Source organism: Lagopus muta, chromosome 18, assembly GCF_023343835.1.
Source record: "Lagopus muta isolate bLagMut1 chromosome 18, bLagMut1 primary, whole genome shotgun sequence".
Lineage (NCBI taxonomy): Eukaryota > Metazoa > Chordata > Aves > Galliformes > Phasianidae > Lagopus > Lagopus muta.
This window is the reverse complement of record NC_064450.1, coordinates 1,264,104-1,279,914: the sequence shown is the minus strand read 5'-3', so window position 1 is coordinate 1,279,914 and position 15,811 is coordinate 1,264,104. Positions and strand designations below refer to the sequence as shown.

The following is a 15,811-nucleotide window of genomic DNA, read 5'->3' as shown; positions in this document are numbered from 1 at the left end:
GACAAAGTGAAGGAGAAAAGCTGCTCCAGGCTGCTGGGGAAGGTCCTTGTGCACTGGCACAGCAGCCTGCTCTATGCCAGGGTACACTCTAACGGGAAGGCAGAAGCCTTTGATATCTTGTGCCAGCGTGTGCCCCAGAGGGAGTTCAGCAGATGACTTCCCCTAGCACTGCATGCAGCCTCAAACCACAGCCCTCCTGTGCATCCCACTGAACCCAAAAGTTTGCATATTACCTGGCATGCCCTGTCAGCCCCAGAACCCTTCACCATTCCCTGTAAGCAAAGGCCAAAACACCACCTAGAGAGTCACACAGGTGACCTTCCTGAATCAGCCTACCTTCTTACCAGGGTGGAGAACTATCCGTGCATGGAGCAATCATGGACAGCATCTCCATAGGGTCCCCCATTCCCTGACCCTCCCCTTCTCCCTTTTGCAATTGACTCGTACCCAGCAAGGGGAGTTTTATCCCTTGCAAAGCTCCTGGCTTTTTAAGCCTTTTTGTCTCACAGCTGTGGATAGTCATGTGTCCTTACACATGACCAATCTCTCCTTTGATTTCAGCTTTTGCTGAAAGGCTTTTGCCTTTAATGAGACCTTATTACAAGTTCTCCCCATTAACTGGACATTTTGTGAAAAGGTGTGATTTTTTTGGCTCGGTATTAAATAGGCTATTTCTCAATGTCTGCGAGAACTATTGTTGCTGTCTTACAATACCAAGTACACAGAAGTGCCTGAAGCCCTTGTTACTACGTGTATCTTTAACCCCAGCCAATGCTTGTGCTCGTGGCCTGGGGACAACGTGCCATTTGAAATCCATCTGTGAATCCTTCTCCATGGAGTCAAGTGGGTTTTGCAGCTGGCAGTGCTGACCCCTTCTATTCCACGAGCTTCCATTCCATTCCTACCTTCAGCCCCAGGTCCAGTTCCTTGAGAGAGCTCTTTATTTCACTGGTGAGGATGTTCATGCGTTCACATTCCTGGAAAGCAACCACGATGTACGGTGTCCTCTCCTCCACCTTTGCCATCAGCTCTGCAATGTTAAACTCATCCGTCAGCTTCTCCAGCATCTCATCCAGAAGAGCTTTCACCTGCGTGCCAAAGGGAGTGGAGAGGGATGTTAGTGAATGACCTGTGGGGCTTCTCCAACTGACAGCTGCCTGAACAAGGGATGAAAACTCCATCTGCCAGTTGCTGTCTCCAAAAACAATTGCTGTCAGCTGTGCTGGGCATTGCACCTTTCAAAGACCTTGCCCCATCCTATTAAAATTCAAATGCTTACAAAGTTAATGTCAGATGAGACACTTTCAAAACGATGGCTTAAAAACGTCAGGGTGACACATAACGCTTTTCTCTCTCCTTGGGTCTCAAGTCTGCACTCTTGCTTCTTCTAAGGTCAGCCTCAATGCAAGAAGACTGATGGGGCTGTAATCTCAGCTGAGCCTCAGGATAACTGAGCTCATGAGCTGCTTTTCTGTGGTCTATTGATAGAGAGAGGTGATTATATCAAACTGAATTTTAAGCTGCATTCTAAACTAATAGAGCTGTGGAAGAAAAGTGCAATGAAACAAAGTTGTTTTCAGGTCACCGACTCAATTTGGTTTGGAAACCAAGTTGATTTTTCAGGAGTGCAGTTACACTTCCAAAATCTGATGTACAAAGCTGGCAAGTGGGTGACAACGACAGCTTCCAGCCACTGGCAGAGGCAGCCCACGGGTAATTCCATTGCCATGCCCTCTGACATTCATATTCTGGACTCCGACACTCTCCCACTGCTGCACTCCCAAACCCTCCATGCACACAATGGAGCTATGAAGAAGTGATGAAGCATGGGCTGCAATTGCAGCCAGCGAAGTGGCTGAAGCTGAAGCTCAGCTGGAAAAGCTCTTGAGCTGCACCTGGTGCAGTATTGAAATACCCTATAATTTGAAATTCCCCTGCAAATCTCTCTAGCTCTGATTTTAGTCACAACAATGATGGCTCATTTTCTCTAATGTGGCCTCAGAAACTTGTGGGAGTAACTGGAGCTCAGAGCCTCAGGAAAAAGACAGCTTTCCAGCAGCTCTGTGCAAGATCTCTATAACCACCTCAGCCAAACAAGGGGTAGAAATCCACAAATGGAGAAGCGGAGAGAACTCTGTCCTCACTCTCTTGCAAGGACCGAGTAAAGAGGCATGGCCAGTGCCAGTTATAAGTCAGGTAATGACAGAGATCGCTCCGAGGAGAACACGAGCTGTGGGAGCATCCCCCAGGCAGGAAGCAGTGCAGCCAGGCCATGCTCAGCTTGCCTCCAGGCAGCTTTCCTCAGAGATCACAAAGCCCACAGGGGCTCCCTGGTTGTCTGCAGGAATCTGCAGCAAAGCCAAGCCCTGTGATGCTGCTGGATCAACCACTGATAGTTCTACTCTGGCCAAGGAACTGAGTTGCAATTAACTGGCAAAAAGAAGGAGAACTGTTCCCATTTGAGTATCTTCTTTGACTTTGCTAAGTCTGGGTTATTCCCCTCACCTCAAATTCCAGCATGATCTGGAAACTGACCATTCCCACACCTTCTGACTGTCCCTCAGGCAAGGACAGCAGTGCCCCAGCAGCACAGCAAGCCAAAGGAATCATCTGTGAAATCACAGCCTTCACTTACGCTTTCTATTAGCCATTCATTAATTTTCAGGGCTTGAAACAGAAGCCTCAAGTCCGCAGAAATCAAAAACTGAGTGAGTGTCGCCTGGTTTCAGATGCTGGTATGAATGCTAGGGCTGGATTTTAATGAGCTGTGAGTTTCAAGAGGAAGAGCTGAGATCAATCTGAGACACGGGCACAGAGGATGGGCTCAGCTGGAAATGAGGAATGACAAGGCCCCTGGGAGCCAGGCAGGACGTGGTGCGTGGCAGATGGTGTGCGGAGCTGTTGGTATGCCAGTCACAGCACGGTGCTTGGGGAGCGGCGGCTCAGAGGTAGGGGAGGCCACAGAAGGTTTATTTGCAACGTCTTTGCAGGATGATAATGAAGGCACTGCAGTTCAGGGGGTAATTAAAAGCCACTGTCCTATTACTGACAATACTCCAATTACATCCCGCTGCGTTGACGTTCAGCATAATATGAGGCTGGCGGTTCTAGACACCCGGTTTGCTTCTGGCAAAGGCAGAAGACGTTACAGCACGCAGTTGTGAGACAGACCTGAGCAGTCAGGGCTGCTGAGGAGTGAGACAGCGAGTAAACACAGCCCATTTTCCAACCACTCTCACCGTTTCTTCCCTGGTCCCCACGCCTCCTTCGCCCATGCTGCTGTCACGGGGCTGCATCTCCAGCACGACGCGGAAGAGCTTCTCTGAGCTCTGGGTAAGGAATCCAATCTCAGCGTTGGGGTGGAGGCCATAGAGATAAGGAGACTCTGGCGGCAAGGTGTCATCTATGTACTGCACACAGAAGCAGAGGTCAGACACAAATACAGAGCGTTCGGCCTCCAGAGCTCACGGGGCTGGAATTACTGCCCACCAAGAAAGTAAGCCTCGGCTGACACCACTCTGCTCGTGGCCTTGAACCCCACAGGACAAAGGTTTTACTCCTACTGTGAAAATTTGGCAATTGCTCATGTTTGCCTTGGCTACATCTCTCAGGCTCAGACCTTCTCTAGCAATTATCTGCTGTGTGTTTCAGCATGAATATTCTGAAATCCCTTGTGTGAGTTTAGCTTCCAGTAGTTAAGTTTCATGAACAAAACCAGCCTAATGCGCCTATCCCTGCTGCCACATTTGTGTACAAAGAACAGATGAGATCAGTAAGTAGATCACCACGACCCGACCCGTCAGCGTTTCTCATCAAAACTGATTATAAAAGGAGCTTGAAAGGGCCACTTTAGCAAACAGTAGGTGGATGTAATTTTCCAGAAGCCCCGCTCAAGTCTCAAGAACCAATACCATTCATGCATGAACAGAATGAGCCCATGCCAAGTAGCAAACTACCATTAGACTTGGTTTATCCAGGGGATTGATGAAATGTCAGTGGAAACAGAACATAATGGGAAATAACAGGAGATGTGCCGAAACACTGCAATCCTATTCACTGCCTCCTAAAACAGATTATAGGGCAGTTATGGAAGCCATTACACTTCTGTGTATAAATAATGCCAGAAAACAGAGCTTACCTGATGATAGCCATTATAGTCCATGTTCCCCGGGAGGGGGAATCCTGGAGCAAGGAAGAATTCTCCCTCCAGCATTTCCGGCTTAATAAATTCTTCCAAATAGGTCTTGCAAAGCCGTCGGTCCCAGTCATCCGTAATGTGACCTCCGTACATAATCTCACCAAAGAGGTAGCGTAAATCATCGTATGGGACCTGCAGGGAGAAGCAGGAGGCTGTGACAGAGTGCAGGCAGCACTGCTGAGCTGCAGGCTACAGCTCTAAGACTGATCTGCTCAGTGAGTGCTTCCATTGCACTGTTCCAGTTTTCTAAGTAAACAAACATTAGGCAGTAGTTACATCCTGCCCAGGGAAAACGGCATCACAGCACAGACTCATGCAGCTTTCCACTGAAATGCAAATTTGTTCTAAATTCTATTAAACCAAAGACCACTATGCATTTCTAGTGAATACAGAGCACAGGTGCTATTTTACGTGGTTTGTAAGCTGCTGTGGATGTTGAAGTTTCCTGCCTCGCACCAAAGATATACCAAACTGCGACGTTATGAGACCAAAGGTACCAAGAAAATGACATTTATGGAAAACCTGCAGGAGTTTCAGCACGATCCAGTTCACAACTGGAGGTTAAAAGCCACCAAACAGCAGCCAGCCAAAGCAAGCTGATCTAGTGCCCAATCTGGTGGGTGGCAACCAGCCCATGGCAGAGGCTTGGAACTGGGTTTAAGGTCCCTTCCAACCAAAGCCATTCTGTGATTCTACGGAACAGCCCACGTCCATTCACTCACCTTCGAGCTGGCCTCCAGGTAGTTATAGAGCACGTTAACAGAGATAGTGAGGTCTCCAGTGCTGAAGGGGTAGGATCGGTTCCAGCCTTGGGGACCAAACTTACGCCTTTCTGCCACCACAGCATGGAAATAGCAGAGGGCAAACAGAATGCTCTTGAACTCGTTCTCCCGAGTGCACATCTCCAGGGTATCCTGCAACACAGGCAGGGAGGCAGAGGTAAGTTCACAGTGTCTCCCAAGTACACCAGATTTCAGACAGATGTGAGCTGATTTGCTTCACGAGTTCATTTCTGCATAACCTACATGCCCTCGAGCTCTCTGAGACAGTGGGTTTCATCACAAATGTGTTGGTAAATTCCACTGCATATTTTCTGAATTCATGTTCTCCTTCGTAAATCAAAGTGATGTTGTAATCTGAGAGCCAGGAAGAGAAGGAAATCTGCACCCTTCCAGCACCAGGCTGTGTCCTGCATCCCACATCAGGGAGATGGAGATGCACTGCAGATGGGGTGACAGCCCTGAGGCACCTCATGCCCAGGATGATGGCACGTGGGTGACACTCCATTCTGCCCCTTGGATACAAAAGGTTTCTTGGAGCAGTATCTTTCTAAGCCATGGGACTGAAGCAATGGAGAACTCTTGTGGGACAGCAGTGCTTGATGCTCTGCACAAACCCAGCCCAGCCTTGCACTGTAGCAGCACATGTGCTGATGGCACACTGAGGCAGATATGGGAAGGGCTTCCAAAGATCCAAGCAGGGAGGACCAAATGTTTGCAAAGAAAAACAAAAAACAAGCACCCACAAGGTCAGCACAGCAACTGGTGCTTCCCTGCCCAATTTCTAGGCTATGCTTTAAGCTTGAATACTGACAAAGTAGCAGTCATGGTGGAAGGGCAGAAGCTTCAGTGACATTGCACAAAGGAACCAGATCCAAAGAGCCCGGAAGGAAGCAGTGAGAGATCATCCCAGCAGGCAGGACAGGGGCAGCCTGGGCAGCACTGGGAAATCACTTCTATGGGACAGCAGAGCCAAGCAACAAGGGTCTGGAGGTGAATGCAGAGCACCTGGGCCAAAGCTCTGCTCTCATGGATGGGTCTGAGACGTCCTTCTGTGGCTGAAGCCTGGTGGATGCTCCCACTGCTCCTGCCCCTCAAGCATTGGCTTAAGCAGCAGATCCCCTTTCCCATGACAGAAGAATGATGGCATGCCCCATTGCCAGCAGCACAGATCTCTCCAGAACCAGGAGACAGACGTCCTGGGAAGAACAGACCCACACCTCCATCCAGGTCCCTGCACACCCTCCCCAGGAGCACAGAGTGCAGGGCGCCGTGGCCCTGACCTGCACTCAGGCATAGACCTGAGTGAGCAGAGAGCATCCTCCCTGCCAAGGACAGACCCTTTAGTCTAACTCTGTTATGCAATAAGGACCACAAAGGGCACCTGTGTGACTTCCCTCCATCATCTTCACCTAAAATAATGCACTGTGTTAGAATTCTCACCAGCTGCAGAGCTCAGTGTCTCTGCTGAACAGGGGGAACCAGTTGCTGCAAAGTGTACAAGATGTTGGCTAACTGCACAGGACTCTGAACAGCTCAATTCCTGTTTTCCTCTTGAGGAGACTGGACTCTGAGCTCCTTCCACTATCAGTAACCTGATGAAGAACAGGTTTTTCATTTCAGAAAATTCCCCTAGACTTTAAAGAGAGCTTCCTGGAATGAAAACTGAGTATGAGACTTTTGCAGACTCACTGGCCTCTCCATTTGGTTGTGCATTTTTATTTCAGCCACAGAGCAGAATGATATCCCCCCCCACACAATAATGGCCCTTCTCAGTGGCTTTCAGCTAAAAGCTGAATTTGAACATCTATTCTGTACAAAGCAGAGAAATGAGGTGTAAAGGGGCTCCACCCACACACTCCAGGATTTGTGATAAGAGACATTTTATAATACTTTGGCAATCTAGAAAATGCTAATTACTATCTAATTGAAATGAGCATGGGCAGGATGAAAATGTTACTTTGGATGAAGGCTCTCCCCTCCCTCATTCTCCAGGACGTTTTGTGGAGTTCAGGATGATAAATGACAGTACGAATGACAGTAGATAAAAATGGAATAATCTTCTCTGACTGCTGGCATTAATCCTTGTGCTGTGGCTCCCACTCTCATCTCTTTGGAGAAAGCAGCTCCTACACTTGAGACACACCCCCATATCATTTCCTTGCCCCTTGGAGCAGCGCCATGGTTACAGCACGGCTGGGGATGCTCCTGCCTGATCCCAAGTGACATGGAGAGAAAGATGTGCCCTTTGTGCTCCTGGTGTAGCCATCAGCAGAACAGAGAGGCTGTAGTGAGTGCAGTGCCATGAGGAGGCAGGCAGAGCAGTGGGAGCTCCTGCAGGCCCTGCTGGATGCTGTGGTTAACAGGCAGGGTGCTGCTGGGAGAGCTGCATGCCCAAGGCAGCATGTGTGAGTGAAGGTAATGGACATTCAGGGCAGCAGAGTGCAATTGTCCATGTCCTTTGAAAAGGAATCATCATAAATGTGAGCTGTTAGCCCTTAGCCTTTGGGGTCATGCAGAAAATGGGCTGGGCAGAAGTGCAGCAGTGATGCATGACAGCTCCAGCACCACCTGGAAGCCCAGGCTGCTGCGGGAGCCACTATGCTGCTCCTGCACAGTTCGTTGTGTCTCACTGCATGCACTGAGCCCTGCTCCCTGCAGTCACAAAGAGAAGAAGAATATTTGCCCATCGCTGCCACACACTCTGTTTTCATGCCCTCTGCACAGGATTCTGCTGCAGCCCTGCAGCAGAGAGCAGGGATAGCAGGAGTGTGGGTGTGTGATAACCACGAGCTGCATGCAATAAAAAGAATAAGCAGCCTGCCACCAGCCCCAGCAGAAATTAACTGTGATCATCACAGAAGGCGAAGTTTGGGCTGCTTTCCTCTCTGTGTCTCTGGATTACAGATGTGACATGCCACTCACCAACCCAAAATGGAAGGACATGGAAGGACACCACCACGGAAATCAAGTCAAATCACGACAAATGTTTCCCAAATGCAGCAGAACCATAGAACAGAATCATAGAATTGCTCAGGTTGGAAAAGACCTTCAAGATCATTGAGTCCAACCACAACCTAACCAAACTAGCTTAATTCTAACAACCCTCTGCTAAATCATGTCCCTGAGCACCACATCCAGATGGCTTTTAAACTCATTCAGGGATGGTGACTCAACCACCTCCCTGGGGAGCCAAGTTTGATTCTGTAACAAAACATCTTTTTTTTTTTAAAGAATCATACATAAATGACAAAGGCACAAATTGGGCTGAAATCCAGCATCCTGAAGGAGGCTGGCCAGGATCGCCCATGTCCTCCTTTGGAGAATGGAAAGAGATCTGGAGAGCAGAGGAGGGCTGGAGGGGTCTGCAGACACTGTGATGAGAAGGGCTTGGCGATGCCTCCATGCCCCTCTGCACAACTCCAGCACCCACCAAGCCCCCAGGCCGCCCAGCAGGACGGTCCCTACCTGGCTGAAGTTGTCGAGGGCTTTGTGCAAGTTGGCATGCATCCCCGTGGGCGGCTCGTTGGTGATTTTGATGGAGTTCTCCAGGATGCCCTGCGGAATGATGTGGCTCTCTGCGCACGGAGCTGGCTCTGCGCTGATGAAGACACGGAAATCCCGATGGCTGCCCTCACTGTGCTGCTCCAGCTTCTTCTCCAGAGAGCTCAGCCACTTGGCCACCAGATGGATGTTCTAGCAGGGACAAAGAAGGCACCACTGAATTGATACCCCCCCAGTGACACTCAAACCCATCGGGCACCAAATCCATGGTGAGGACTGACACCCACCAAGGCTAAGCTCTGGAAGGCAATACTTGCCCCAAGAGTCCCTCTGTGTAATTCACAGCCCCAAACATCCAGGCATATCAATTTTAAATTCAAAATAATCAATATGAATGACCAGCAATTAAGCAAGCCATTTTAGGATCATTTGTGTTCTTGGGGCTGATAACATCCTGTTCATTACAGTTATCTACAGCTGATGAAGTAACATTATTTCCCCAGATCTGCCAAGCCCAAATTAAAACGCTTGCTAATTTTGAACAGAGTAACAGTGGGGACCCATTAAGTGCAAGTTAGTGGGGAAAAGTTCAAGCAAGTGGTTTTATAAATATCTTTAGCTTAAAATAATAAATCATTTGTGCAACTAATTACATCTACCTGTGAGAGAATTAAGCAGTTTTATGCAGAGATGGTAAAATGAATACAGACTCACCTTGTTTCCTACACTGTTTTCTAGCTTCCAGGCAAGAAAATAGCTTCTCTGACATTAGGAACAGGTTGGGTTCCTGGGCTAAATCTCCTGTAATGCTAAAGTGTGGTGGGTAACCCAAGGTGGCGGTGCTAACAGGCGCTCTGGAAGGTGATTTATCCCATCCAAAGACAGGACAAGGATCCTGCTAAATTTAAATTAAAAGCAGATGCCAAGAAGATAAACTGCTTGCAGGTGGCAAGGAAATTACATAAAGGAACCATATAATAGGCTTAGAATAAATATATATCATCTATAAAAAGGATCAGAAAGGAGCTCTCATGGTTAAACAGCAGAGTAATGGAGACCATTAAGAGTAAAATGACGTTCTTCAGAAAATGGAAATCGCATCCAAATGGGAAAAACTGGAAACAGCACAAAATCCAGCCATGGTACGGCTGAAAAAGATTTTAAAGAGCAATCTTCTGAAAACCATAAAAACTAATAATAAAACCTTCTCCAGAAGCCAGAAACATATCAGAGAGCCTATAAAACTAAAAGATGAGCAAGGTGCACCTGGAGTGTCCAAGAAAGGCAAGGCCACTACAGAAAGGCAGAATGTATCTGCAGAATGCTCTCCAGCTGCATGCTGCATGCTGAGCTAGTGGCACCTCTGAGGTTCTCCACCCAGCCTCCTGCTCAGAGCAGGCTCAGGCAGAGCAGGGAATTCCATCTTTCAGTTCGTGCCTTTGCCTCTTGCTTTTTCCTGGGGCACTGCTGTGAAGAGCCTGGCTCCATCTCCTGCACTCATAGCATCACACAGAATGGCCTGGGTTGAAAAGAAACACAACGATCATCAGTTCCAACCCCCTGCTGTGTGCAGGTCACCAACCAGCAGCCCAGGCTGCCCAGAGCCACATGCAGCCTGGCCTTGAATGCCCCAGGGATGGGGCATCCACAGCCTCCTTGGGCAGCCTGTTCCAGTGCCTCACCACCCTCTGGCTGAAAACTTCCTCCTCATATCCAACATAAACCTCCCCTGTCTCACTTTAAAACCATTCCCCTTGTCCCATCACCATCCACCCTCACAAACAGCCATTCCCCTCCTGTTTATATGCTCCCTTCAAGCACTGGAAGGCCAAAACGAGGTCTCCCCACAGCCTTCTCTTCCCCAAGCTCAACAAGCCCAGTTCCCTCAACCATTCTCATAGGACCTTTCTTCACTCCCCCTGCACCATCGGATTTCAACCAACTGATCAACCCCCCCCAGTCCTTCAAGTGACAGACACTCCAGTCCCTTAATCACCAGAAAGACTCTTACACTGAAGCAGCAGATGAAGAGATTTTAGGATAAATTAACAAACAATTTCCTAGGACCAGATGGTACGCACCCTAAAGAAACTCAGATATGGAAGCGCTGCATTGCTGCTCGGTGTGCACAAGGCAAACTGGCAGGAGCTCTAATAAGCAGTGAATTAGCACATAGTGTGAATTAGAGAAAAACAGAAATCTAAGATTTACAGCCCATTTTAGGTAGCTAACAGGGATGTCCAAACATGAGCTTGACACCATGAACTCCCTCTGTACTTGCTAGAAAGGTAGAGATATCTCTGAAGTGTCGCTCACCATATGCCTGTGTCTCTTCATGTTTAGATCTTAATCTGAATCAGATATTTATCTTTCACTTAACAATACTATTGCAGTCTCACAGGAAAAAATAAAAAACAAAAAAACAAGACCCAAACAATTAACCCACAGGAAGCAAACTGGGGAGCTACTCATAGAGCTGGAGCTACTTACTGTATGTAAAATCGCCTGAAGGAGAGAGTGACAGTGAGCTGACAAAGTTAGTCATAAGACAAAGTAATTCCAGGTGGTAAAAATCAAAACTGGTGGTAAAGAATTGCAAAACTATGCCATCATTCTAAGTGGCTGGCTATGATGTGGCAGAAGAAAGAAATTCAGTGCTGATAGATGCTGTGATGCACACAGAAAACCAACCCTAGCTGTGTATATGTAAGCAGTGACGGATTCAAAACTGAACTCAGAGAACAGATCTTGGAGTTCTTATGGTTATACTCTGCAAATAACAGTTCCACGTTCAACAGCATGACAGCAATCAGCAAAGGAACAGCAAACAAAATTTGAAACATCATTATGCTGCTCTATGAAAGCATGGTGGGCCTTCATCTTGAATGCAATACCCAGTGCTCATTTCTCCCTCCCAAAAAGGATATAACTTCCACAGAACAAGACACTAAATGGATCTGGACTTGCCAATTAGGAGAGATATCAGGGTGGAGGTGATGAATGAGGGATAACAACATAGGGATGAGCAGAGCAGTACTTTTTCACATGATGCATAACTAAATTGCAAATTCATTGTCGCGGGGCTCTGTAGAAGCTGAGACGATCAGAGAACGGAGCTCAGCTTCAATTCACAGGCAGAAAAACCACTGCATCCTCATCCTAACCGTGCACCCTTTCCCTCAGCTCCTGCCTCTCCCTTCTTACAGGCAGGGAACCGGGCTAACAGCTTTCATTCTGGCCCAGCACAGTGTTTTCGTGGACTGATGGCACACAGGAGCACCAAGGCCTGTGTGCCACCTGTCACTTTTGCAGAAGAACTTGTAAAGAATTGTAAAACCACAATTTGTTTTTTTTGCACTACCTATACATACATGCAGTTATCATGGTGAAAACTGACTTACAGGCTCTTAATAGTGACTGCAGTGTACGTGGATCTGAGCCCCAGCTCCGTAAGCACTGCAGCTCTGGATCAGCAACTCCCATCCCACTGAGCACAAGGACAGAGCTCTGGGCTGTTCTGTGTCATGCAGGCACAGCTGCAGCCCACACTGCCTTCACAGGTGCTCTCTGCCTCTGGATCTGCACCAGTCTTCAAGGGAAAGGTGCATGCCTGCAAACAGATGTCTGCCATGGAACCGATCCCAGCAGGGCATCACGGAGAAGGTGGGTGACCATTTCCTAAACAAGGTGCACGCACTGAAATAAGCTGGCAGAGCAAGTGTGCAACTGTGTCTACGACTGCAATGTCTTCTAAAAACGGGTGCTTAACTATTTCCATTTCCTTCCTCTCTGTGGGGCTGCATATAAGGTGCACTGAGATCTCAGGGAAAACTCCTACATCGTCTCCTTGCCCAAGACTCTAGATGTAAGTACCAACCCCCTCCAGTTTGGTAGCTTTTTCCACACAATTTTATGGGGCTGTTCTGATGAAATGGATTTTGAGGTGCTGGGAGAGCTGAGGAGGAGGAGGACAAAGGAACCGTGTTCTGAGAAAAGCCATTCCATGGTGAACAACGGCCATATGAAGAGCAGCAGACAAAATGCACTTACAGCTGGCTGTTGGTGCCCCATTGCTTGTCTGATGCATTTACAATTTCAAGAGGCAGGTAATTCCCAGGGTCCAGGCAACCAACACACTCTAGAAGTTCAATAATAAAGCAAGAGTGGATGAAAACAAATAACCGACGTGTTTCGAACATCTACAGAGATTCAGTAATTTGGGAGATCAGCTTAACAGAAGAGCGTAAGAAAAACCCAGCATTAGGTACCAATTTAATCCCAGACTGTATACCTGATCCTTTTTATTTTCATCTTTAATTGGTAGTTTTTTCCTTCATCTGTTTTGATGGTGCTAGATGGCTGAAAAATAATTGCTTTAGCTTGTGTTGACGTGACACCAATGACCACTATCTGTCAGCATTGCTGCCTTCAGTATCTCAGCCAACTTAAGAAACATTTCTAATCTAAAGATAGTCAAAGCATTTGTGTATTATACTTTTGGGATGGAAGGGGTGGAAAACAAGCAGGAAAATATAGATTGGTACCCAGAATTCATGATTTAATTAAATGAACACATCTGCAAGACAGAGGTGGTTCAAACCTGCTAAATTCTCTATTGAAAGGGATGCCATGGAGGGGATTCAGAGTTTTGAAGGAAAATTAATTCTCAGCAGTCAGATAACACAACTTGACAGAACATGACTAATGACAACCTCTGCGGTCATAATAATTCACTGTTGTGTCAATTACCAATAATGGCAACACAGAATGCTGCACTGACACCAACCACGGCTGAGCGACTTGTTTATCCAGCAGCCCCCTCCTCTCACTCATTTGGAAACCCCTGCTGGTTTCATGGGCTGCTTGTAGCTCTTCTTGGCAGAAAGAGGAGATAATGAAGCCCTGACCCCTTCCCTACAGCTTGGAGCTTCACACACTGCCAACAGCATCTCTCTAAATCACACTGCACAGTTTTGTGTCCTCCCGATTCCAGATGAGCCCCAGAAGACACATTTACCCAAGGCAGCAAGGTAATTCATTGCTTTATTACATTTTTTCTTCGCCAGATTTGAGGTCTGAGAAAGAGCTCTTGTGTGAAGGGCAGCTCCCCAGGATCTCACATCTTTGTCTGGCTACCATCTCAAATCCATGGGAGTGTTACCCCTCTTTATGAATGGAAAGATAAAGAAGCAGGTGGGAGCCAAATCCTGCCAAAGGAAACAGCTGAAAAGGAGGTAAAGAAAGAAATCTGAGATATGCTCCCATGACACTGACCGCTACCACTGCGACGCGCTCCCTGCTCTCCCCTTTGCATCCCAGACTGATGGAGCAGCACAGAAGGGCTGGGGGAACATGCAGGAACATGGGAATGCCAGAGGTTTCTCTTTGGGAATTCACTTCCAAGCACCTCTGTGTGCTTGTACTTCAGAAGGCAGGACATATATCACAGGATGCAAGTGTTCCTATGGCAACCATCAGAAATAGCACCACGTATATATAAAGCAGCACACACTCCACAATGCACTCCCTTTGCTGATAGCGACTGCAGATCCTTCACAGCACTGAAGCAGCTCTCTTGCCTTATCACAAATCCCTGAGCAGTGGGAATTAGCTGTTCGTACAAAGCTCCTCCTCTTATGAGATGCTCTCAGAAAATAGTCACTGATTTTACAGCAAGTGTGAAAGCTGGGCTTGGCAGCCCAGAGATGACCCCAGTACTTTAATTACACTGTATCATGGTGTGGTATATGAAAGGACGGGGGGGGAGGTCACTGCTCCCTGGCCATGACAGCTCCCAGTGATGGCATGAGGTTTAATCACACAAGGTCACAGAGTCATAAGGATTGGAATGGACTTCTGGAGACCCTCTCGTCTACATCCCCCTCCTAAAGGTTCTCTACAGCACAGGTCACACAGGAAAGTATCCAGGCGGGTTTAAATATGTCCAGAGATGGAGACTCCACCACCTCTGTTACAGTGCCCTGTCCCCTCAGACAGGACCTCCCCAGGGCAGAGCAGAGGGGATGGATCACCTCCTTCACCATGCTGGCCATGCTCTTTGTAACCATTGGCCGCCTTGGCCACCAGAGCACACTGCTGGTTCACAGTCACCCTGTTGGCCACCAGGACACTTCGGTCCTTCTCCACAGAGCTCCTTCCCAGCAGGTCAGTCCCCAGTCAGCACTGATGCACGCGGCTGTTCCTCCCCAGTTGCAGAACTCCACACTCGCCCTTGGTTCCTCTCTGCCCACTGCTGCACACTCGCAGGAAGTGAGGCTCCATCCTCCATCAGCCAGCAATCATGGGAATGCTGCTACTGAACTTGGAGAACAAACTGGATAAATACAGACCTTCCACTTCCAAACTGCTGCCAACATCTGCTCACAGGCCTGGAGCTCAACATGGAGAGGGGCCATATCAGAGCACAAGAAGCAGCTTCTGTCACCAGAGAGACGCTGGTGTTCAACCAGCTGAGTAATTACAGCAGCCTATGTGAAGTCTCTGGACTTCAGTACCTACAGCCTGAGTCTTTTCAAACCCTAATTGCATGGATAATGCTTGACAGGGAAGAGCACACTTGATTCCTGCAGTCGGCGCTGCCTTAGCCCTGCCTGCATCCCTTACTGTCCAGGGAATCCCTCCGCACACAGCCCCAAGGAGGACGGCAGCACATAACAGTGAGTCCAATGACTTCATTGTCTGTTAGCTTCACCTCTGAACATGCCATCCATGGTGTCAATGCACAGCCCTGTGATGCTCCCCATCACCTCACCTGGGCGGGGCAAGCTTTATATCTCTCCTCATCAGCTTAGCCACTAAGAAGTGATGAACATGAGAGCACTGCTCAGCCTTTTGCTGCACTGGAAACTTTACATCGCTTCCCCCTTTTTGCTTGTGGTGACAGACACAGAGTCACAGACTCACAGAAGGGTTTGGGTTGAAAGGGACTTGAAAGCACACCCAGCTTCAATCCTCTGCCACAGGCTTGTTGCCCCCCACCAGCTCAGGCTGCCAAGGGCCCATCCATGTCCTCAAGTACCTCCAGGGATGGGGGCACCCACAGATTTCAGGGCAGCAGTGCCATGGCCTCACTGCCCTCTGAGTAAAGAATTTTGTTCTAACATTTAACCTAAATACATTCCCCCTTGTCATATCGCTATCAGACCATGTAAAAAGCTACTCTCCCTCTTGTTTATAAGATTATTTTAAGTATTGGAAGGCTTCAATGAGGTCTTCCCAGGACCTTCTCTTCCCCAGGCTGAACAAGCCCAGCTCTGTAAGCCCTCACCCACTGTGACCACAGCTCCAAATGGGGTCACGTACTCCTTTT

The 15,811-nt window shown here is 48.1% G+C and overlaps 1 protein-coding gene across 1 annotated transcript in view; it reads right to left on the bottom strand.

The window, feature by feature from the left end:
* The window catches only part of DNAH9 (dynein axonemal heavy chain 9), a 182,861-nt gene that overhangs the window by 12,836 nt on the left and 154,214 nt on the right, over positions 1-15,811 (bottom strand). The window contains exons 62-66 of the mRNA XM_048965517.1: positions 8,446-8,673; positions 4,921-5,112; positions 4,139-4,330; positions 3,240-3,410; positions 906-1,088 (exon numbers count right to left, since the gene is read on the bottom strand). Of these exons, the coding sequence (XP_048821474.1) occupies positions 906-1,088; positions 3,240-3,410; positions 4,139-4,330; positions 4,921-5,112; positions 8,446-8,673 (966 nt within the window). The remainder of the gene's footprint in view (positions 1-905; positions 1,089-3,239; positions 3,411-4,138; positions 4,331-4,920; positions 5,113-8,445; positions 8,674-15,811) is intronic.